Below are 25,405 nucleotides of genomic sequence, written 5' to 3'. Positions count from 1 at the left end.
ATAACTAATACTATTTCACTAGCTGTTAGAAATAGTGAATAGCATTTGATAAAATTTAATAATCACTGCATATAATCACTGACAGCAGTGATGGGCACGCTCTTGTGAAACTCACTGGTAGTTTGGCTTCAGTAAAAGAACATTTTATAAACACAAATACGTTTATAAAACTATGTTTTATAAGTTCTGATGTTGTTATCTTGGGCAGATCATGCAGTAGCAACCTGTCTGCAGGATGTTAGCCAGGGGAGGGGTTTGTTTGTTATTAGACCTGCTTGATGTCATTTACCAAATGTTTACTGAATGTAAATAAAGTTCCCACAATATAACTTTTTTTGCACCTTCTGTATTTATGGTTATCTGTGAATGTTTCCCTCTGGATCAGTAAAGTTTCTATCTATCTATCTATCTATCTATCTATCTATTGTAAATCATGAGAAAGTCAGCAGGTGTGTTCTTTATAAACCTGGGAGTCTCCATGCACACTTTCTGTTTCTTTCCCAACACTAGACTGTGTAACAGTGTGTGTGTGTGAGTGAGAGAGAGAGAGCGATCTACTTTCCATTTTATACTCCACTCTCTGGAAGGTAAAACAGATCAAACCGGTTTACTTGGCAGTGCCACTTTTGTAACTAAAGTTTGCTGGATGCCACACAGTAAGTAAATTTACATTTGTATAGAAATATATAACTTAGGTATAAAAGCTGTATATAAATATAAAAATGTTGTAACTCCTCACTAGATGAGGACTAAATTAAACAATTTACTTTGTAATTCGATAGCATGATTTTAAGTGAACTGTTTAATGATACAGAGTCAGATTGTATGTTTTAGTTTTGTGTTGTCTGACAGTCTTTACAGAGTTTACACTCAGCGTCACAATACAGCTTGATTTAAAGAAGTGTTAACACATATGACACTATAATGAACACTTTAACATGACTGTAACACACAAGGAAGTTGGGTTACTAATTACTGCAACTAGTCTTTTCTCCAAACACAATGTAGTGGGCATTTCACCAAAAATTCATTACCACAGAACTGTAAAGAAAAGAAAACTGTAAAGAAAAATGTTCTCATTAAGTGTTAGCATTTTGACTCATCCTGTATAACTACAATACAGCAGTGTTACAAATGTTTAAATGCCTTTTAAATCACTTTTCCCGAAAATTAATCAATCTCTTAATAGTAATACCATCACACTATATTAAACTGACACAGAGTCACTATTAACAGTACACTTTCCTAAGAGGAGTGCGTTTTTAAACATAAACTCTTTCAAGTAGCTAAACAATCTATCACTAGTTTGCCTGAGGATTGCTGAAGATTAAATAAAAGTTTGGGAAATTTTGTTTTAATGCTAGCCACTGTTCAAGTGGAATGGGTTATATAAAATCTATGATAGAAGTGCTTTTCTCACTTAACGGATGTCTAACGGAAGTGCTGAGCTGAATGTATTTGGAAGGGTGGTGTATGTTTACAGCAATTCAAAACAGACATTTGTGACGTGTTGAAACAGGTTTGTCTAGAAATGTCAATAAACAAAAGAAGTCACATGATTTCATGTAAAGGCGTTATGAAAACACAGATAATTTCTTCACATCATTATCTTCCCAACAATTAAAATGCATTACTGTATTAATTACATGAAAGCTTGAATTTACTGTACACTGCTTCAAAAAGATCACATATGAGAAATACAGTGAATTTTTTGCCTGATATTTTGAATTTTGCCATTGAAAAAAATTATGAAGTCATCGTTTGCTACATAATGATTGTGTGCATGATTCTGTTGTGGTCTTATTCCCAGTTAATTTTGCTACAGTATTAAATAAGAATCAAGGATTATTTTTGTTATCCTTTATTAGGGTGGAGCGATACACTGATCTAGCAGCACTAAGAGATTTTCTATAGTTTTCTGTAGAAGGCTCTCCTTCCATGCTGTTTGCAATACTACAAACTTAATTTGACCCCATTTACATTCTAATTTTCGAGTGGTCTGTTTTAAAGTGTGTGATTGTTATGCCAGGGTGCTAGTTTTTCTCTCTGTTTATCTTTGTTTTAAGTGGAATGTTGATTCTAAGCATTCAGTTGCCTCATCAAGTTCTTCAGGATCAGATGGTGATCCAATCATAGCTGATAACTCTGGGAGATTATTGCTAAAATTCTGTGCAGTAGCTGATGTGAAAGAATGAAAATAAATGAAAATATGAATGAAAAAATGAAAATACAGCAGAAGGGACAGTGAAAATTACAACAAATGAAAACGATTAAATGATAACGAAATGAAACAAATTATTGACGAAAAATGAAGAAACAGTATAGTTTAAATGCCAACACAGGCAAGAAACTCCTGGCAAACGATGCGGAAACAGGAACTATGTCACCATCCCACCCAGTAATAAAATACTCCATCTTGGAAAAGGCAGTCACAGTGATGATTATTGTTTTACTATATTTCTTTTATTAATTTTTTTCCAAAGCACAGAAAGATTTTTTGCTTAAACAAGAATTATCTGGCTACACTGGGAGCTTACAGGCTTCAGGCATGATTCTTTCCTCTCAGTTTTCCAACCTCATAACACACTAGTACAGTAGATCACGTCAATGCTGGAATCAGCATTGCTTCACACAGAACAGCCTACAAACCCGGCCGCCGAAGGCTACAACATCCAACAGCCATCATGAACTCTATCACTTTCACATTCACTTTCCTACTGATTGAACACACCTGGACTCATTCACACAATCACTGCCAGCAATACATAAGGAAATTCATTCCACCGCATTGTGAAGTATATGCTCTGTGTCTAATACTTGCGATACTTATCATTATTATCTTGCTATAGTGATTTCTGCTTACAATTTTTGCTCTGGTTTATTGGTTTATTTGTTTGTCGTTTGCCCTGGTTACTCTGTTTGCACATCACCTGAATGCTACCATGCCTTATGTTTTGGCTTTGTTTGCCTGTTGTAGAAATAAAACTCTTAACATCGTCTCTGCCACCTGACATTGTGCTGAGGCTATGGCTTAAATCATTATTTTTTCAAGAATTATGTTCTGCATATTTTCCAGGTTATTTGTACATTAAATAAATAAAAAAGACTGTTGCACATTTAGCCACATTTATTCCCCACAGATTTTGCTTGGCTTTATTAATTTCATTATTATTTTATGTGATTTGCTGCTCACTAGGGTAGGAAGTGGTTTTGTCTAACACTTATTCAAAGTGATTATACAATCATCCATATACAATTACATTATATTAGCATGGATATGCATGGATATTACTCTTAACTTTTTGGATCTAATTATATCTGTTCTAGAATGATGGAGGGAAAGAGATCAGACTCCCCAAAACCCAGCTGTGTGTCCATGAAGAGTGAAGAGTCAATGGATCGTCCATTTGAGTTCCGAGACGGAGACAGTTCTGCTGTTAAGAGGTCAGTATAGCGAGGTGTTTTACAGCAGTGTTCCACTTGATCGATCTCACTCGTCTCATTATGAAGCTCTACATGAGCTTTATCAGGTGCTGAAGCAGTAAAACACTAAACTGTGCAGTGCTGCAGCTCTCATGTACTAAAATGGCAAGTGAATTACAGTGCAAATGACATTATAAATAGAAGAGTAAGAATAAAATGTGCAAAAAAGGTAAGATAGTACATGAGATATGATACTAGCAAGAATATAATGGCAAGTCAATGGATCATCCACTTGATAGTGAGGTGTTTTATAGCAGTGTTCCACCTGCACAAACTCACTCTTCTTATTATAAAGTCCCTCATGAGCTTTATCGGGTGTTGAAGCAGTAAAACACTAAACTGTGCAGTGCTGCAGCTCTTGGACTGGTAGTGAGGAAAACTGCCACTTTAACCAGCGCTGTCTCTGTGCTATGATGAGGCTGACTGAAAAATCCTGACTGATACATTTCATGAATGTTATTTCTATGTACATATGAGCATAAGTGCTGTGCTACAACCCTTTCTAAGATCTTAGAGATAAAGGGGAGGTTTGATATTGGCCTATAGTTGGACAGCTGACAGGGGTTGAGGTCAGGTTTTTAATCACTGGTTTGATAACTGCTAGTTTAAATGTTTTGGCCAGTGCTAAGGGAAGAATTGATTATTTTTAGAAGAGGTTCAATTGCTTCTGGAATTATCGAATTATCTGTTGGTAAGAGATCTAGTATACAAGTTGATGATTTTGAAGAGGAAATTAATGAAATTAGTTTGGTCTTTCAAAGGGGAGTAAAACATTCGAATTGCTGATCTGATATTATATTATCATCTACAGGGTTAGTTGTAAAACTGTCTGGTTTTAAATTAATAGTCTGAATATTTTGCCTGATATTTTCAATTTTACCATTGAAAAAATTCATGAAGTCATCGCTGCTATATAATGATTGTGTGCGTGTTTCTATTGTGGTCTTATTCCTAGTTAATTTTGCTACAGTATTAAATAAGAATCTAGGATTATTTCTGTTATCTTCAATTAGGGTGGAGAGATACATTGATCTAGCAGCACTAAGAGCTTTCTTATAGCTCAATAGGCTCTCCTTCCATGCTATTTGAAATACTACTGATTTAGTTTGACGCCATTTACGTTTTAGTTTTCGAGTGGTCTGTTTTAAAGTTTGTATGTGATCGCTATACCAGGGTGCTAGCTTTTTCTCCCTAATTATTTTTCTTTTAAGTCGAGCTACATTATCTAGCGAGTTGATTCTAAACATTCAGTTGCCTGGTCAAGTTCTTCGGGATCAGACGGTGATCCAATCATGGTTGATAAATCTGGGAGATTACTGATAAAACTCTGTGCAGTTGTTGACGTGAACGTACGTTTGACACAGTGAAGTGGTAAGGTGCATATATTATGATTAATACACATTTTAAATGAGATGAGGTAATGATCTGAGATAGCTTCAGACTGTGGACATGAGACTATATTTTCTATATTTAATCCGAATGTTAGTATTAAATCAAGAGTGTGACCACCACTATGGGTGGGTCCTATTACATTCTGATTAACCCCTACAGAATCTAGAATGGACACAACTGCTGTTCTCAGAGGATCTTCTGGATTATCAAAATGAATATTAAAGTCTCCAACAATTAATGCCTTGTCTAAAGAAACAACCAGGTTAGAGATGAAATCCGCAAATTCGCATAGGAATTCCGAATATGGCCCTGGGGGTCTGTAAATAATAATTACTGGAATCACCTGGGTAGACTTATTTTTAGTGGCTACGTATGTTATGTTAGAATAAAGAACTTCAAATGCGTTGAATTTATGACTAGGTTTTTGTGTGACGGCTAGATTATCATTATAAATGACTGCGATGCTTCCTCCTCTGCCAGTTAGACGGGGCTGATGTATGTAACTGTACCCGGGAGGACTAGCTTCATTTAATGCTACAAACTCGTTTGGTTTAATCCACGTTTCTGTTAAACACAGTACATCAAACTGCTGATCAGTAATGGTTTCATTAACAATAAGCGCTTTAGACGTAAGAGATCTAATATTCAACAGTCCTAGCTTCAGATCAACGGTGCTGGCTATGCATTCGGTTTGATTTAATTTTATGTTAATTAGATTACTAAAACAAACTGTCTGAGTATGTCTATAATTTTGTTTAGCTCGGGGAACAGACACAGTCTCAATACGGTGGAACCTAAGTGACGACTCAGTGCAGCTAGCAGACGGTCGGTTTAGCCTGCTTGTCTGCTCCCTGGCCTTGGCCCTGGATTGTCACCGATTAACTAGGCCTGTTCTGAGACTAGGTGCTATGCTGCAAGAAATGAGAGCAGCACCTTCCCGAGTGGGATGGACACCGTCCCGCCCTAACAGGCCAGCCTTACCCTCAAAGATAGTCCAATTATCTATAAAGCACTGAAAGTTTTTTTTTGCTTAAACAAGAATTGTCTGGCTACACTGGGAGCTTATAGGCTTCAGGCATGATTCTTTCCTCTCAGTTTTCCAACCTCATAACACACTAGTACAGTAGACCACGTCAATGCTGGAATCAGCGTTGCGTCACACAGAACAGCCTACAAACATGGCCGCTGACTACAACTCCCAGAACCTAGAGCAGCCTACAAACATGGCCGCCGAAGGCTACAACATCCAACAGCCATCATGAACTCTATCATGTTCACGTTCGCCTTCCTACTGATTGAACACACCTGGACTCATTCACACAATCACTGCCAGCAATACATAAGGAAATTCATTCCACCGCATTGTGAAGTATATGCTCTGTGTCTAATACCTGTGATACTTATCCTTATTAGCTTGCTTTAGTGTTTTCTGGTTATGATTTTTGCTCTGGTTTATTGGTTTATTCCTTTTTCTTTGGCCCTGGTTACTCTGTTTGCACATCACCTGAATGCTACCATGCCTTATGTTTTGGCTTTGTTTGCCTGTTGTAGAAATAAAACTCTTAACATCGTCTCTGCCACCTGACATTGTGCTGAGGCCATGCCTTAAATGATTAAAAAAAAAATTATGTTCTGCACCCTAACCCTAACCCTTTCAGATTATTTGTAAATTACATAAATAAAAAAGACTGTTGCACATTTAACCGCATTTTTTTTCCACAGATTTTGCTTGGCTTTATTAATTTCATTATTATTTTATGTGATTTGCTGCTCACTAGGTTTGGAAGTGGTTTTGTTTAACGCTTATTCAAAGTGATTATACAATCATCCATATACAATTACATTATTTTATCATGGATATGCATGGATATTACTCTTAACTTTTTGGATCTAATTATATCTGTTCTAGAATGATGAAGAGAAAGAGATCAGACTCCCCAAAACCCAGCTGTGTGTCCATGAAGAGTGAAGAGTCAATGGATCGTCCATTTGAGTTCCGAGACGGAGACAGTTCTGCTGTTAAGAGGTCAGTATAGCGAGGTGTTTTACAGCAGTGTTCCACTTGATCGATCTCACTCGTCTCATTATGAAGCTCTACATGAGCTTTATCAGGTGCTGAAGCAGTAAAACACTAAACTGTGCAGTGCTGTAGCTCTCGGACTGGCAGTGAGGAAAACTGTTTTAAGAGTTCAGTTCAGCCTGCAGTCCCTGAGCTCGAGGCTATGTGGTGCTACAGAAGAACTTTTATTAGTTTGTTAAATCATTTGTTTCTAAATATGTTATTGCTAGTTAATAAACCCTGAACTCAATGTATCGTGTTAAGACGATAGTGTTAAATATCTGTGTCTGTGTAAATGTGTCCTGTGTAACTATGAGTACATATAATCCTTATTGCATGATGTGGTTTGTTTGTTCATAGACCACAAAGGAAGAAATCAAAGAGAAATCAGTTGGATTCCATATTCAAGGTGTGTGTCTTTTTAACGTGTGTAACTTGTAAATTGCAGTTTTTAAGGATAATAGCAATTTACCGTTTTCTATTTTATGTGTATATCTTAATATTATGAAGCTTATGTAATTATATTCAGACAGAATTTCAGTTGTAACTGTGGTAATAGACAGAGACTTTTTTCTTTTCATAAAATAAAAGCGTCTCTCACTGTGTAATGTTTTAATATGTAGATATCTTACTGTGTGTTTCTAACCAGGAGCTGGAACACAAAGTCATCACACTGATAAAGAATGAGCTGAAGAGGTTTAGGAAGCGCCTGAGTCCAGATTACCCAGCATGCACTGAGAGGGAGGTGGAGGATGAGGAGGATCTGCAGAGTGTCAGAGAGGGAGCACTGAAGATCACACTGCACGTCCTGAAGAACATGAACCACACAGATCTCGCTAACACACTGCACGACAGTAAGAGCTCTTGGCCTTGACTTTACTACTGGTCTGTCAGGTTTCAGACTGTATTCTGCCTTTTGGCCACCTGATGGCGACCCTGAGGACCTTCTATTAGAGCGCCAGACTAGTTAATGTGTTTCAGCTGTGTCTCATTTTCCTGTGTACTTAAGTTGCCCTGTTTGTTAGAGTCTTTGCTCAGGCTTTGCCTTGGTTTTAGCCTTGTGTAAGTCTGTGCCCTGCTCTTCTGCTTTTTGTTGTTTATGTCTACTTTGCTAGTTCTTTTTTTATGGACTGTGACTGATAAAATCCTGCCTTGGATCTTTGTTTTGTTTCTTTTGGGGAATTTTTGCCCTAGCTTTTGTGTTTTTTTTGTTTTGGTTTTTTTTTATGTCTTCTGAGCATTGCATTGTTTGAGGTTTTTTGCTTGCCTGTTTTTTTCCCTTTTTTTCCCTTTTGGATTTTTTGCCTTTTGCTACAAGTCACCCTGCTGTCATTCCTTGTCATTTTTTTGCTCTTCCCCAATTAAACCACTCAACGTACTCCTATACCAGCCTCTGCTTTTGGGTCTTCTCATCTGTGTTTAGCTCCATCAGTAGAGCATTAGACCTATACCTAGAGATCCTGGGTTTGTATCCTGCTCTAGTCCTGACACTGGTCCATACTTACACTTATAACCACCGTGCTGTGAAATTCTGGGTTGTGATTGGTCAGAAGGTGTTGATTAATTTTCTATAACAGCCACTCAGACAGTAGTGCAGCTATAAATCACAGGTTTATATTAATGCTCTCTTTCTAATACATTATCATTTCTATAGTAACAGCTCATTCACAGGGACTTCAACAGTGGACATTCCACATAAACAGATTAAAATAAAACATGTAATCATTGATGTGGTGAAATTTTCTTTAAGGAAATTTTTATTGAGCATTTATGGAAGGAGTCTCCAGTGTCAGTCAGGGGTAAAGCTGTAAATTTAAGACTTCTGATATTTTCAGGAAAAAGTAGTTCATGCTTTGCTGTTTATCTGTAACAAAAGATAACTAAAAACACGTTTTAAATAATATTTTTTACTTTGCTTAAAAGGGCTTATTCTTTTTTTATTACTTTGTTTATTAGAACTGCACCAGCAAACATTAAAATCCAATTTGAGAGAGAAATGTAAAAGAATTAATGAAGGAATCTCACAACCTGGAAGCTCAGCACTTCTGAATGAGATCTACACGGAGCTCTACATCACAGAGGGTTGGAGTGGAGACGTCAATAATGAACATGAGGTGAGACAGATTGAGACAGCGTCCAGGAGACCAGCAACACAGGAGACACCCATCAAATGTAATGACCTCTTTAAAGACAAGTCCATCAGAACTGTGCTGACTAAAGGAGTTGCTGGAATTGGAAAAACAGTCTCTGTGCAGAAGTTCATTCTGGACTGGGCTGAAGGAAAAGCAAATCAGGACGTCACCTTCATGTTTCCACTTCCCTTTAGAGAGCTGAACCTGATGAAGCAGAAAACTCTCAGTCTGATGAATCTTCTTCATTACTTTTTCCCAGAAATGAGAAAACTAGAATTAATAGACTGCAAGTCCTACAAAGTGATGTTCATCTTTGATGGCCTGGATGAGTGTCGACTTCCTCTAAATTTCCAGAACAATGAGAGACTGTGTAATGTGACAGAGTCAGCCTCAGTGGATGTGCTGCTGACAAACCTCATCAAGGGGAATCTGCTTCCCTCTGCTCTCCTCTGGATAACCTCTCGACCAGGAGCAGTCAATCAGATCCCTCCTGAGAGTGTAGACCTGGTAACAGAGGCACGAGGGTTCATTGATCCTCAGAAAGAGGAGTACTTCAGGAAGAGGATCAGTGATCAGAAGCTGGCCAATAAAATCGTCACACACATGAAGTCATCAAGAAGCCTCTACATCATGTGCCACATCCCAGTCTTCTGCTGGATCTCAGCCACTGTTCTAGAGAGAATGTTGGGTGAAGCAGAGAGTGGAGAGATCCCCAAGACTCTGACCCAAATGTTCACACACTTCCTGATCTTTCAGATCAAACACAAGGACCAAAAGTACCATCAGAAATGTGACCCTGATCCTCAGCAGACCAGAGAGAGTATCCTGGCACTGGGAAAACTGGCTTTCCAACAGCTGGAGAAAGGAAACCTGATCTTCTATGAGGAAGACCTGAGAGAGTGTGGTATTGATGTCAGAGAAGTGTCAGTGTACTCAGGAGTGTGTACCCAGATCTTCAGAGAGGAGTTTGGGCTTCACCTGGGGAAGGTGTTCAGCTTTGTACATCTGAGTGTTCAGGAATTTCTGGCTTCTTTATATGCATTTCTGTCCTTCATCAGCAGAAGTGTGACAGAACAAACCACTGATCTGTCTGATCTTTTCAGCAAGTCACACATGTCTGATTTCCTCAGGAGTGCAGTGGACAAGGCCTTACAGAGTAAGAATGGACACCTGGACCTGTTCCTCCGCTTCCTTCTGGGTCTCTCCCTGGAGTCCAATCAGGCTCTCCTCCAAGGCTTAATGCCACAGACAGGAAGCAGCTCTCACAACAAACAGGAAACAGTGAAGTACATCAAGGAGAAGATCAGGGAGAATCCATCTCCAGAGAAATCCATCAATCTGTTCCACTGTCTGAATGAACTGAATGATCGTTCTCTAGTGCAGGAAGTACAAACTTACCTGAACAGAGAATATTATTGTAGTCTCAGTGGAACCAGCCTCTCTCCTGCTCAGTGGTCAGCTTTTGTGTTTGTGATACTGAACTCAGAACAGCTGCTGGATGAGTTTAATTTGCGTAAATATGATCCATCAGATGAATGTCTTCTGAGGCTGCTGCCAGTGGTCAAAACCTCCAGAAAAGCTGAGTGAGTATTTTTATTTATAAATGTATTACTGCATGTTTTGTTATTTTAATGTAACAATGAATTGCACTGTTTGAATTAATACTTGTTAATGGGTACTCTAATCATTTTTAAACAAACAGCGTACAATAGTGAGTAGCGTTAGCAACAAGCTAGCTGGCTAACAGTGACAACTCTAATGTTGATGATTACCTTCTCAAAACAGTGATAAGTATGATCAGTGTTATAGATTTAACCAAGTACTGCGTCTGTATATTAACTGATCTACAGTCAATACTGCTGTAAACTAATTTAAAAAGTAGAAAAGGGGCATTTTTGGTTTTGGTTTTGACATCATTCCTACATGGTGAAGGAATTGGTAGAAGGCTACCCTAAGTCGATGAGTTGAAATTTCAAGTTGAAGAGGCATTTATAGTTATGTAATTCTTTATTTTCTTTAATAAAAATGCACTATATCTGCAGCTTTGGTTGTACAAATGTGAACGCACATCAGAGTGTAGTGTCTGTAGAGACGTGAACGCACATCAGAGCGTAGTGTCTGTAGAGACGTGAACGCACATCAGAGCGTAGTGTCTGTAGAGACGTGAACGCACATCAGAGCGTAGTGTTTGTAGGCTGCTCTCTCTCACGTGTGTGTTATGTACATGAGCTAATGGTGTTATAATAAATTGTAGCTGAGAGATTGTGGAGTGCAGAAAGACGTCGCTGCTCCTGTAAATGTGCTGATGTGGCTTCCTGTCCTCTGATTTCTGTGTGTGAGAGAAACACACTCACATTTCTGTTACATGGTAAAGAGTAAGTGTATTATGGCTGTGTGTTTGTGTGTGTGTGTGTGTGTGTGTGTGAGATCAGTGTTCTGAAATTTCATCATTTCTCTTTCAGGCTGTGTGTGTGTAATCTGACAGAGGAAAGCTGTAGAGGTCTGTCCTCAGCTCTCAGCTCAAACTTCTCCAGTCTGAGAGAACTGGACCTGAGTTACAATAAACTGCAGGATTCAGGAGTGACGCTGCTCTCTGCTGGACTGGAGAATCCACACTGTACACTGGAGAAACTGGAGTAAGAACATCAGACACACAGACACACACACACACACCTCTTCCCTAACTCACAGACACTAAATAATTGGGCCTTTTAGTAAAGTCATGTGTAAATATTTGCTTAAACTGAACCAAACAAAAAACACTGCCAGGTTTTACGAAAGTTTCAGTAACACAGATTTTCTTCATACACACATGGGTACGCTGACAAATGCCACCCAACGCAGCACAGCTCCTTTGCATTTAGTGCCACGTCATCCTCAGCACTAGCTATGGACTAGCTTAGATAAGAGATTAGAGACTAAAGACAGATCAAAGAGAGTGAGAGAGGGTGGATTTCATGGTGGTGCATGTGATTCCCTGAGTTTAAAATAATGCTGATTTTAACAAGCAGTTTGCCAAGTAATTTTCTGAGCATGGTAAAATTTTGAAGAAACGATAGTATTATTTTTTTCCTGCCCAGATGTAGAGTCTTACTCAGTACAGTTGCTCAGTTTGTAGAGATTGCAAGAGGAATATGACTTGAGCCTTTTAAGGGTGATCAGCCCGAGAGAGCCTAAAGTTCCTCTCTTTCATGGTCCACCCAGTGTGCGGGTTAGACCAGAGAGAAGGAACAAAGGCTGGTCGTGCCCATTTGATGGTTTGCATGAGTGATGTATATCTCCTGTAACATTCTTCAGGTTACTCTAGAAGTACTTTAATAAAAGGATGCCCCCTCTTTGTGGATACATGGTACCTATAATGTTCTCCAGCAAAAATTTCCCCAGAGCTGCTGAATAAGTAAAATATTTCATTGTTTCTCTTCCAGACTACGTGGGTGTGATCTGACAGAGGAAAGCTGTAGAGTTCTTTCCTCAGTTCTCAGCTCAAACTCCTCCAGTCTGAGAAAACTGGACCTGAGTTACAATAAACTGCAGGATTCAGGAGTGAAGCTGCTCTCTGCTGGACTGGAGAATCCACACTGTACACTGGAGATACTGAGGTCAGATCATCAGTTTATCACTAAAGATTACATAGAGACATGATGGAGTGTGTGTGCGCCTGTCATATACTTATTATATTTGAACTGCGTTTTATGTAGCTTTATATTTTATAATATGCTTTAAATTTCACAAATCTACAGTAGATATGTATGTGAGAATCAGATTTTCTGGATTAATTATACATCATGAACACATTAACAACTGTAATTATGAATTGCAATTACAGTTGTTTATAGCTGAACTTGTGTTTGTATTAGGGGTATAACACAAAGACTTCTCTGGGTTGGGAATGAGGAAGTGGGAGGCAACTCCCCCAGAGGAAATCTGCCACAGCCATCTGCACCACCCCGGCTTGTGAACCACCTCAAACTTAAATGGCTGAAGTGCCAAATCCCAACAGGTGATCCACGTGTTGGCATCTTTCATGCAGTGGAGCCACTGGAGCGGGGCATGGTCTGAACAGAGGGAGAAGGCCCATCCCAACAGATAGTACCGGAGGGGGAGGACTGCCCATTTGATGGCCAGGCACTCCTTCTCTATTGTTCTGTACTTAGTCGCATGGAGAGCTTGCGGCTGATGTACAGCATTGGGTGGTCCTCCACTTCCACTGCCTGGGACAACAAGGCCCCCAGTCTCCTGTCTGACATATCTGTATGTAAAACAAAAGGGAGAGAGAAGTCAGGAGCATGTAAGAGTGGTCTGCCACAGAGTGCAGCTTTTACTTGAGCAAAAGCCTGCTGGCACAACTCAGTCCAATGGACTGGATCTGGTGCTCCCTTTTTAGTGAGATCAGTCAGCAGGCCGGTGACATCCAAATAATTAGGCACAAACCTACGATAATAGCCAGTCAGACCCAGAAACTGTCTCACCTCCTTTTTGGTCTTGTGTCTCGGGCAGACCACAATCGCTGCTGTCTTATCAACCTGGGGATGCACCTGCCCATGACCCCAGTGGAAACCCAGATACTGTACTTCCATCTGCCCAATCACTTTGGATTTGACGTGAGCCCTGCCCACCTCAGTGACCTCAGAACAGCCCTCAGATGCTGAATGTGCCACTGCCAATCATTGCTGTAGATAATATCATGTAGGCAGCAGCATAAGCAGCATGTGGACAGAGGATTCTTTCCAGGAGTCGCTAGAATGTCGTGTAGTCCATTAGTACTAGCACCAAGCGATGCTATCGTGCAGTCCAGTCCAAGGGCCTGGCGAGGTCCATCCCAATTCTTTCAAAGGGGACCTCGATTAATGGAAGTGGGTGCAATGGTGCTTTGGAGTGGCTGGCAGATTCATCAGCCGACATTTGTGACTTGACGCACACCACCTGCGAACCGTGAATGCCTGGCCAATACAAGCAGGCCATGAGCCAGTTCAGCGTTTTGTTCTGTCCTAAGTGTCTGTCCATGCCATCTAATTATGGTGAGCCGCCTGGAATAACCCTTCCCGATGGCTCTTTGTGGCCAACAATTGGGTCATTTCTTATTGCTTTTGAGTGTCCTGCATCACTCAACATAACCTATTCTTTATAATTGAAAAATAAGCATGGGAGAGCACAACTTTAGGCTGAATTTGCTGACCATCAACTACTCTCACTTGGTCGAAGGCATGCCTCAGGGTCTCGTTGTGCGACTGCTCCAAGAGGGGAGGAGCGGGGCCCTCCACACTCTTTGTGCCCCCCTGACGTGGAGCTGACATCAACAGCCCCGGCACTGCCTCACAAGCCAATGCTGCGCACATTCCACACTGTCTCTCACTACTGCAGGACCCATCCACAAACATTTCTTTTGCTAATGCTTGGAACCCTAGACATCTTTCCCCGGATTAGTGGATGGGTGAGGCGAGGACTAACTGGAACCTCCACTATATGACTTTGCTCACAGAATTTGATGACAACTGGCACCAGTAGATATTCCTGAACATCCCTGTTCACACACATCACCTTCCCCAATGCCTCACCTTGTACCACGCATTGGTGAATTGAGGTTTGGTTACAGCCCGAATCCACCAATGGATGGTATGTCCCCCCTGGAACGCTCACCGGTATACAGTATGTCCCGGCTTGATCGGGGGCGGCCTGAGGCATGTCGGGGATCTGGAATAATGCCCCCACCTCCATCAAGTGGCATTGGTCCCAGAAATGCCCGGGCTCCCCACAATGTCAACACACCGGCCCAGGCTTTACTCCCACACCTGCGGCCCCGGATATAGAGGTATAGAGGGAGAACAGGAGAGGACCAAGTACTGAGCCTTGTGGAACACCAGTGGAGAGTCTGCGAGGAGCAGATGTGGATCCCCTCCATGTCACCTGATATGACCGATCTTCCAGGTAGGAAGCAAACCATTGCCATGCTGCACCATGAATTCCTAGGCTCATGAGGGTGGATAGGAGAGTCTTGTGGTTCACCGTGTCAAACGCTGCTGAAAGGTCAAGGAGGATGAGAACTGAAGACAGTTTGGCTGATCTAGCGGCATGTAGCTGCTCAGTGACGGCCAAAAGGGCAGTCTCTGTGGAGTGTGCTGGTTTAAAGCCAGACTGATTGGGATCTTGGAGGTTGTTCTGTGAGAGATAGCAAGACAGCTGATTATAGACAGTCCGTTCAAGGGTTTTAGAAAGAAAAGAGAGAAGTGATACCGGTCGGTAGTTGCTGATGACAGAGGGATCTAGAGTGGGTTTCTTCAGGATGGGAATAACTCTTGCTCTCTTGAATGAAGTCGGTACATGACCAGATGTTATGGAGCCATTGATGATAGTGGTGATGAAGGGGAGGAGGTCTTGAGAGATGGTCTTGAGCATTGTCGAAGGGATTGGATCCAATGGGCAGGTGGTAGGATTGCAGGATAAGATGATTTGCAGGATCTCTTCTGTTGTTAGTTTAGAAAACTGTGTCAGCGAATGAGAAGGAGAATCCTCAGTGTGTAGTGTAGGAGTAGGAGTAAAAGTGAATGTCTGACAGATTTTTCCAATCTTCTCATCATAAAAAGTGGCAAAGTCTTCAGCAGTCAGAGAGGATGGAGCAGGAGGAGCCGGAGGGTTGAGCAGTGAAGAAAAGATGTTGTGGAGCTTGCGAGGATCTTGTGCAGAGGATTCCAGCTTCTCTTTGTAGAAGGCAGTCTTAGCAGAAGTCACTTCAGATGAAAATTTGGACAGGAGAGCACGATAGGAGACCAGATCTGTGTCGAGTTGCGATTTCTTCCACTTCCTCTCTGCTGTTCTTAATTCTCTCCGATTACTGCGCAGCACATCCGATAGCCAAGGAGCAGGGCTGGAAATCTTCCTGGGTTTAGAGGTTAGAGGACAGAGGAGGTCCAAGGATGAGGAAAGTGAGGAGAGGAAAGTGTCAGTGGCAAGCTCTAATGGTAGGGAGGAAAAGGAGTCAGGGACAGGAAGGGGTGATAGAGTGCAGGAAGCTAAGGAGGAAGGGGAGATAGAGTGAAGGTTTTTACGAGTGGGAGAGAAATATAGATGGCTGATGGTTTTAGGCAGGACAGGGAGGGTGATGGTGAAGGATACCAAGAGATGGTCAGAGATGTGGAGAGGGGTAGCATAGATGTCTGAAGTAGGAAAGGGACGACTGAAGACAAGGTCCAGGGTGTTACCTCCTTTATGTGTAGGAGGACAGCTGTTGAAAGTTAAGGAAAAGGAATGGAGAAGAGGGAGAAGGCAAGAGGACTGGAGCTTGTCAGCAGGGAGGTTGAAGTCTCCAAGGACAGTAAGAGGGGTGTGAGTAGAGGTAAGTGGTAAGGAATGCACACCTAGTAGAGTAGAGGTAAGTGGTAAGGAATGCACACAAAGACTACTTCTGTGTCGTGCCCCTCTGCCAGCAGACATCTTCAGCAGGCGTCCTGGAGCTTCTGGGAGAATGTGAACAGGCAACCGCTCTCGCTGATGGTCAGTGAGCAGAAATGCTGATGGTGCTGTTCAGGGGTGTGGCTGACCCATTCCAATATCATCCGATTCAGGTGCATGTACTCCAGCAGGTTCACGACAGGGAGCTGTTGGGCCGCAAGCTGGGCTTCCGGGTTGTTCTGCAGTCCCATCTTTGTGAGGGTGATGTGGGCCGAGCATATGGCAGCCGCTGGGGGTGCTGCTGGAGCACCTGCCTGCTGGACCTGGACCTGCTGGACTCACATGACTGCCTGGGCTTCAAGCAGGGCCTGGATGCGCCGCTCCTGGTCTTGGTGTAGCTGGACGAGGGCCTGATGCTGGGTCTCGTTGAGGCTGGTGAAGGATCTGACGATCTCGGCCAGAGGTATGAGGAAGTGGGAAGCAGGCTTGGGATGACTCAGACGGTTTTATTCGCAACTTTACTTTTGCTTTTCAGTGTTTAAATCACAGACATGCACATGCACGGCTTTGTGCTGGTCAGCTCTCTCTTTCTCATGGCACTTGTCTTTCTCCTTTTTATCCTCACTGCCACTCACGGAAACAAAGAACACTCATTTTTACAATTCCCCACAGGTGTGCATTCCTTACCACTTACCTTCTCCGGCTCTGCCCTCCATTCACAAACCGGTGCTCAAGCATGTGAACACAGACCAGAGTGTGGTGTTTGTAGGCTGCTCTCTCTCACGTGTGTGTGTTATGTACATGAGCTAATGGTGTTATAATAAATTGTAGCTGAGAGATTGTGGAGTGCAGAAAGACGTCGCTGCTCCTGTAAATGTGCTGATGTGGCGTCCTGTCCTCTGATTTCTGTGTGTGAGAGAAACACACTCACATTTCTGTTACATGGTAAAGAGTAAGTGTATTATGGCTGTGTGTGTGTGTGTTTGAGATCAGTGTTCTGATATTTCATCATTTCTCTTCCAGGCTGAGTGGGTGTAATCTGACAGAGGAAAGCTGTAGAGTTCTGTCCTCAGTTCTCACCTCGAACTCTTCCAGTCTGAGAGAACTGAACCTGTGTGACAATAACCTGCAGGATTCAGGAGTGAAGCTGCTCTCTGCTGGACTGGAGAATCCACACTGTACACTGGAGATACTTCGGTGAGTTACTGACTTACTTTTAATTGTAACGATTTTATATATTTTCATCGTTGTGTGTGTGAGATGGAGAGTAAATGTTCTGTATATAAAGATTTTGTGTAGTTGATGTTTTCAGTGGTAAACCTGAGTGTGTTACGCGTGAGAACTTTTTCTTTCTTACAGGCTGAGTTCCTGCCGTATTACAGTTGAAGGTTGTGTTGCTCTGGCTTCAGCTCTGAGGTCAAACTCATCACACCTGAGAGAACTGAGTCTGTACGGAAATAAAACAGGAGAATCAGGACTGAAACTGCTCAGTGATCTATTGGAGAATCCACACAGTAAACTGGATAAACTACGGTGAGTTACTGACTTTTTGTCTCTATACACACACACACACACACACACACACACACACACACACATGCACACACACCAGTGTGTTTCAGACAAAGATAGATGATAAGAGATTTGTTCTGTAGTGCTCTTTCAGTATTTATACGCAGGTGAATTTCTGAAACAGTTTTAAGATTCTACACTCATCAACATGCACTATATGAGGGGCAGGGCCACATTAACCCTGGGCTTTACCTCTTGTGGGGCCCTTCATCCACCAGAATTACAGCCTACATTCACACAATCTTAATAATCACAAAGTGCAAGTTATCAGCCTTTTATTTTGCTGGAATAAATGCCATAACAAAATATTGAAACCAGTAAGTCATCAAGATTCAAGTACAATATACACAAATATCATGAACTATGCACATAGTCCTACATATATTGCAAAGGCTATTTAGAACTACTATCTACATCGGCTCCATCTTGCAAACAAATTGTTTTTTAGAAATAAATGCAATAAACTTTCATGTAAAAAATTCACTGTTTCATTTATAATTTGATATAAACAATAAACAAAAATGTTACTGTCTGAACATGTTTCTATTAATTATATAAATTAATCAGATCATGGGCACAGGCTATTTAGAACTACATTCTACATCGGCTCCATCTTGCAAACAAATTGGCCTTTTGTTTTTCAGAAATAAATGCAATAAAGGATCTAAACTTTCATATATAAAATTTCACTCTTTCATTTATAATTTCATATCAGAATCAGAATCAGCTTTATTCGCCAAGTGTGCATGCAGACACACAAGGAATTTGTTGTGGTTTTCTTTAAGGTGCTCTTGGTACATACATACATATTTTACATGAGAACAAAAAAAAACATTTAAATAATAAGACTTAACAATAAAAAAAATAAATAATAAAAAATAATAATGTGTATGAATCTGGAATAGAAGATTTATGTACAGATTTGTGCATTATTTACTCTATATACAGCTGTATAAATAGAGAGATATACATATGTATTTACATAATACTTGAGAAAGAGGTAGTAATTAGAGATGGAGGATGAATTGCAGAAATGAATTATAGAATAAAAAAACACAGGTAATGATTCCTGTGTTAGCTGTTTAAGCTGGAGATGGCATGGGGGAAAAAACTGTTTTTATGCCTAGATGTCCTAGTGCACAGAGATCTGTAACGTCTGCCTGAAGGGAGGAGTGCAAACAGGTTGTGGCCAGGGTGAGAAACAATATACAAAATGTTACTGTCTGAACATGTTTCTTTTAATGCTATAAATTAATCAGATCATAGGGAGTACTTTACAAAGGTTTCCTTCGGCTTTTCCGGGATGAAAAATCCCTTATGAGTCAGCGGCTAAGCTCTGGCAGTGTGCTCCCTAGATCTTTGGGGACTTTGTTTGAAACTATTTATGTTGACGAAATAGATCAAAATCAGGCAATATTGTTTAAGTCAGACAATGTAAGTTCCTTAATATTAACTTCTTGTTTAATATTGCAAATGCGACTGAAATGGTCGCATTGTAGAGCCCTGAAAGGCATACGCAACTTTTCTTTATTAATATAGCCTATAACAAGAGTACTTTATTTACAATACAACAGTTTGCTAATATGTATGATATGCCTATTTAATTACATTTATGCAGAATCGTTCACATCAGAATCGCGATGGATCATAAAAAATGATTATATCCACAACTCCAGTGTGTAGTGGCTAACTACTGCAAACTCAACTATTTTAAGATGAAAAACGAGTTAATTAGCTGACTAATTATAGCCTACTGCATCTAGCTACTGCTAGCATATGACCTACCAGGAACTGGTGGTGATCGCATTTCCCCTTCGCCATGATCTTCGTCTTCTTCTTCTTCTCCTACGCCTGTGTTAAAATATGCCATGAGCTTGGGAATTTTTGTCAACAAATTTGACTGACGTTCAACTTTACTTTTCGCTATTTTTCTCTTTTGAGATCCGCTTTCGTATTTTCAAGACATCTCATCAACTCGTCCATTTGACTCGATGGCGGCAGTTTGCTTATTAAGAATTCAAAGTGAGTACGTCACGTGTAAATTCGATACAGGCCAATCACTGGACATGTTCAGAAACGTTAAGCAATAATGGATATTTTTATTGGATTTCAGACAGAATGTTAAATAAAGGTCACTGATGATTGCAGGGTTCAGTAAGTGAGAGATTCACTTCTCGTGCAGGAACTGCATTCACGCACAGGCATTCAAAGCAAAGCGATAAAGCATAATTTTAAAGGGACTGTCAACTTATTATAAAATGAGGTTAATTTTTTTTCCGTGACACCACTAATGTTGCTCATAAAGACTTTGTTGACCTACTGTGATTAACATTGTCATTCCATCCTATTCTCTCTCTAACAGCTTTTAGTCATACTACCTCACCAGGACTGATGTATGATGCATTTTGGCTCAACATGGAATCCTTCAGTTTGTTGTAACATGAAAGTTATACATTTGATTCTCTATCACAGAACTGATATTTAATGCTGATTTAATCCTTTTTTCCTCAAATATAGTTTTCAAAACTTTGTTTGTTGTATGTTAATCTGTGATAGAGATTATGTTGGTCATTATGTTAACAACTCTGTTCCCTGATTTGTTGTCATGGTGTTAAATGACCTCACCTCTGACACTTGGGTCCAGACCAGTAGGTTTCTTCTGCCAGACAAAAACCTGATATTTCTTTGTGGAAAAATGCAGAACTGGCACCTTATTGATTCTATATTAAAATGTGTTATTGGGTCTTTACTGTCCAAATCTCAGCTCACATCACTGAGCACTCTCCCCATGACTTCACTTCCTGTACATGGGACTGTAACAAACACCTTAAGCTAAACAATCTAGAACCAGCTGGAATGTTATGATATCAGATTGATCACAGAAAGTCTCAGAAGAACAGAAGTGTGAAATAAAACTGTCTTACTTCCTGCTAATAATCATTATGGTGATGTTAAGAGATTGATAATGTTCATCTCTGGTTATCAGTTCACAGTTATTCTGTAAGCCCACACTAGCTTCTTACACTAAACATGCATATGAGTGTAACTAAGCTCTTGAGATAAAACAAGTGAAATAGCTATACTATAAAGTCACATCTTTTGTGCTGTATTTTCATATAATCTATGTAACTGCATCTAACTTTAACATATTTAGATTATTTTAAATGAAGAATGTACATGCACTTTATATATACCTGTGATTTAATATAATTTTGTTAACATGTTGATATATTCATCTACAGCGTGTGTAGCACAAAATAAACAAAACACAAAAATAAATAAAACACTAAAACACAAGAGTTTGTGGTATCTGTGTGAGCTTTACTCCCTGTGTGTATGTGTGTATTTGAGCTGGGATTATTCCCTGTGTGTGTGTGTGTGTGTGTGTGTGTGTGTGTGTGTGTGTGTGTGTGTTTCTGTTCTGTGCTGCCCTCCCCACTCTGCAGAACAGTGTATATAAAAGTGAATCTGAGCAGCTCCATTTTGTGAAGAGGGGAAGAAAAAACTTTTCAGGAGTAAAAACACAGTGAGTATCAAAATGCAAAATATTAATATGTAAACACACTGAATTTACACTAGATGCAGAACAGTTTTATAGTTGTTGACTGAAGTTTTAGAGTATACAGGTTATTTGATGACGTCCTGTAAGTGAAGTGTGTGCTGATACAGGGTTTGATTTAACATAGTGATATTGGCAGTGAAGTAAACGTGTGTCCTGCTTTAATCTGGAGAAGGAGTCTTCCAACATGAGTGTGTCTGCAAAACAGGACTTAAAGGAACATTCCTAGAATTAATCAAATTTAATATTTTATGTAATATTAATATCTATTAATACAAGTATTGTTATTTATAATATTATTTATCATGGTATGTAGTATTCTGTTGTATGATATTGTATCTGTCACTGTCAGCATGTTAGTAGAATCTGTGATTTTGTATTGTTTTCCTGTTTTCACTCATTGATATAGTGTAACTACAATACCCAGCACGCTATACACAAATACATGATTCAAATACATGATTCAACAAGACGGTTGTGTTTAAGCAGCTAACTATTAATGTCAGTGATGTTGCTAACTAAAAAAGTCAACTTGCTAAGCCTGTCCTCAATGTTGTAATCATTAAAAATTATATCTTAAATGTCCCCTCAAACAACAAAGTTGTGAGCATCAAGAGACTTCTTCTACATAACTGAACTGAATCTGTACAATAATAAAATAGGAGAATCAGGGATGAAGCTGCTCAATGATCTACTGAAGGATCCACACTGTAAACTGAAGACACTATAGTGAGTTACTGACTTATTGTCTTTTTATGTAGATATTTTATATGACTGACTGTGATGAAAGTTGTCTGTCATTCTGTCCTGTTCTCTCTCTTACAGCATTTAGTCATATTACTGGACCAGGACTGATGTATGACAGGAGTCTCACCTCAAATCCTTCAGCATCTACACAGAGCACAGAGATATCACATCATCACAATGATTACACCAATACGCATTCATTCATTGTAGCTATTTAGAGCTGATTTTTATAGATCCTTATTTGTATTTGTTTCTTCAGTGTGTTGCTACTCAACATCGCATCGTTATCTGATTTTACATGAAAGCATGTTTTTGATCGTTTTGTATATAATGTCCCCATAATGCCATATTTTCATGAACATGTGTGTGAGAGTGTAAATGATCATGTTTTATATAAATCAGTTCTCTAATAAGGTGTCCATGTTGTACTAATGTCCAAAGCCACTGCATGAGTGCAGTGAAAGGTGCACGTACATTCTTGGTATGAAGTCAAAACCATTGAAGGTGGATGTTGAGCTCTGTTGAGAGTGTCCTTTCTCCACAATTATTTGTGATTTTCATGGCCAGGACACAGTTAAGGTTGAAGAGATGGCCAATATGGGGATCTAGAATTAACATCCCTGATATTTGCAGCTGTGGTTCTTTTGACACCATCTGAACTGGACCTCCAACATGCCTTGAATGTTTCACTGCTGAGTTTGAAGAGCTGAGGTGAAAATCAGCACCTCCAAGTCTGAGATCATGGTTCTCTCCTGGAGAAGAGTGGAATGCTCCCTTCAGGTGAGGGTGAGTTGATGGAATTACTCTCCACTTGACAAACTAGGAACCTCCAATACCAAGTACACAATCTATGGACTTGCTTCCCTTGGGAATTATAAACTTGGCAAGTAACCTTACAAGAAGGAACTTGCAATGATACGAGTACAGAGAACACCATATGCATATGAGATGCACTGTGTACCTGCTATTGCACCTGTGCCCCAGTGAAGTTAAATTTTCTGTATAGTACAAAAGCATTTTGGTTTTCCTGGTTAAGTTTTATTTAAATAAATCTTTTGGATGCTGAATTTATCTAGGAAACACTTCTGTACAATTCAAACATATTCTGATATGACTGCTTAATCACTTTTATTATTTATGACTGCTTTTTGCAAAATAATAAAGACAAAGAATAATACAAACCATCTGAAACCGCTTCAGAGTACATTTTATTACTGAATTTATTATTATATAAATTGTTGTGTAGCCTATTAATGTGTTATGTAGCCTCTGCAGGCTTCTTCTTTGTGGAGAAAAAAGGAATGTGAAAATCCCGGGATTTCAGCAGTTCAGCAGTCTGAAATATTCAATCCAGCCCATCTGGCACCAACAACCAACACAGTTAAAGTCACAGATATCACACTTTTTCTTCATTCTGATGTATGTAATCATGTTACTAAAGCTTAGCATTGCAGAGTTAATATTATAATGGTATGTCCAACTTTTCCCTGTTGGAGACACTAGAAGAGTTTAAACCAAAACTGCTGTGAAGGTAGCTGACACTGTACCAAAGTTCCGAGGTGTAGGAAAAGTTTTATTGGTTGCCATCGACTTCTATATCAAAGTATAAGAAGAAGAAGTTGTAAACAATAATGTTAAAAATCAGTTAGAATTTAAATCTGTTAGAAGAATGAATATGAAAGCATACAGTTACATTAGGGTCCTTGGCCCATATAAATATCCACTTTAATATTTTGAGTGTGAAATAATATTACAGTTGATTTTCCCTCTTTTCTCAGCTTCAAAATGACTTTATTTTCTCCCATAGACAGCGCTCTGGTCTTGTCACAGGTGAAACCCAGGGCTCAAACCAAGAGTAGACGTTCAGAGCTGTTAATTGTTTAAACAATCAATCTAACAGGGCAACAAGAAACACCTGTCAGTCACATGTTCCAATATATTTGGTCACTTGAAAAATAGGTGGGTTCAAACAAAAGGTTCTAAGTTTTGTAAGTTGTTTAACACACTTAGAAGTACATATCAGGAAATGAAAGCTGAAATTTTGATATATCATCTCATTTTCATCTTTTGATCTCAAACCCAAATGCCTTCAGTGTATCGCAAAAACAAAAGAACTGGCCTTGTTCCATTACATTCAGAGCAGATTGTAATTTATCGCATGTAGTGACAGTGTTTTAAATTTAAACACAGTCTCACAGCGTCACGCGGTGGCCAAACCCAGTCACATCACTCTTCATTATAAACACCACTGACGACACAGCAACATGTATTTTTACAGCTATACTCCTTCACAACAACAGTGTTATTATAATAAAATAATCATTTCATTATAATTTAATTATAATTTATTTGCATGCTTGTAAATTTGTAAAAAAAAAAAAAAAAGATAAAAACTAAACTTTGTCCAGTTTTAGGCCTTGATCAATTCTTAAATCATTAGTATGAGCTTAAAGCATGCTTTAAAATTAACATAACTAAACCATTAGGCTACTATAAGTTTGTTTTAGCATTAGTTCGAGTTCTGGTTTGATATTCAGCAAATACGCCATAAACAGCTTTTTCATGATCAAAGTCAGAAAAATAGAATAAAATCTCATGTTTATCATTTTTAAATAAAGGAAAAAAATATAGAATAAATACTTTTTCCATCTGAAATCTGGTGGCCCTGGTTTATTTTCTGTGAAGGACATGGACACGAACAAAAACATTTTGAAAGCACGTCTTTTGACCCAAACCCCAACACACACACACACACACATATAGTGCCTAAAGTAAGTGTGAGTAAACAGGGCAATAAACAATAAAGCGTCAAATCAAAAACTTTAGAAATAATGTTAATGGTAATAAAAATACTGTATTCTTTAAAAAAATTTTTTGTTTTCTTGTGGTCAGTGATCAGATGTGTTCAAACAGCAGATCAACAATGAAAATGTCAGGCATGTGGATATTAAGCAAATCATTTCTAAAAGGATTTTATTGAAAATGTACTGTTATGGTTTTAGAGTTAGCTGTGCTTTACTGCAGAATCACTTAGAAATGCACCAAGAAACTGCTCAGTTCAACGTACACACAGGG

General features: G+C 39.6%; 1 protein-coding gene across 1 annotated transcript; it reads left to right on the top strand.

The window, feature by feature from the left end:
* Positions 1-539: 539 nt before the first annotated feature.
* Positions 540-21,323, top strand: LOC113524822 (NACHT, LRR and PYD domains-containing protein 12-like). The gene is made up of 11 exons (XM_053242080.1): positions 540-656; positions 3,328-3,444; positions 6,785-6,901; positions 7,295-7,343; positions 7,584-7,788; positions 8,891-10,649; positions 11,529-11,702; positions 12,492-12,665; positions 17,476-17,649; positions 17,812-17,985; positions 20,387-21,323. Exons 2-11 carry the CDS (start codon positions 3,329-3,331, stop codon positions 20,391-20,393), a joined length of 2,949 nt encoding a protein of 982 aa, XP_053098055.1. The 5' UTR covers positions 540-656; position 3,328; the 3' UTR covers positions 20,394-21,323.
* The last annotated feature ends 4,082 nt before the right edge of the window (positions 21,324-25,405 follow it).

Source organism: Pangasianodon hypophthalmus, chromosome 19, assembly GCF_027358585.1.
Source record: "Pangasianodon hypophthalmus isolate fPanHyp1 chromosome 19, fPanHyp1.pri, whole genome shotgun sequence".
NCBI lineage: Eukaryota > Metazoa > Chordata > Actinopteri > Siluriformes > Pangasiidae > Pangasianodon > Pangasianodon hypophthalmus.
This window is presented reverse-complemented; position numbering and strand designations above follow the sequence as displayed.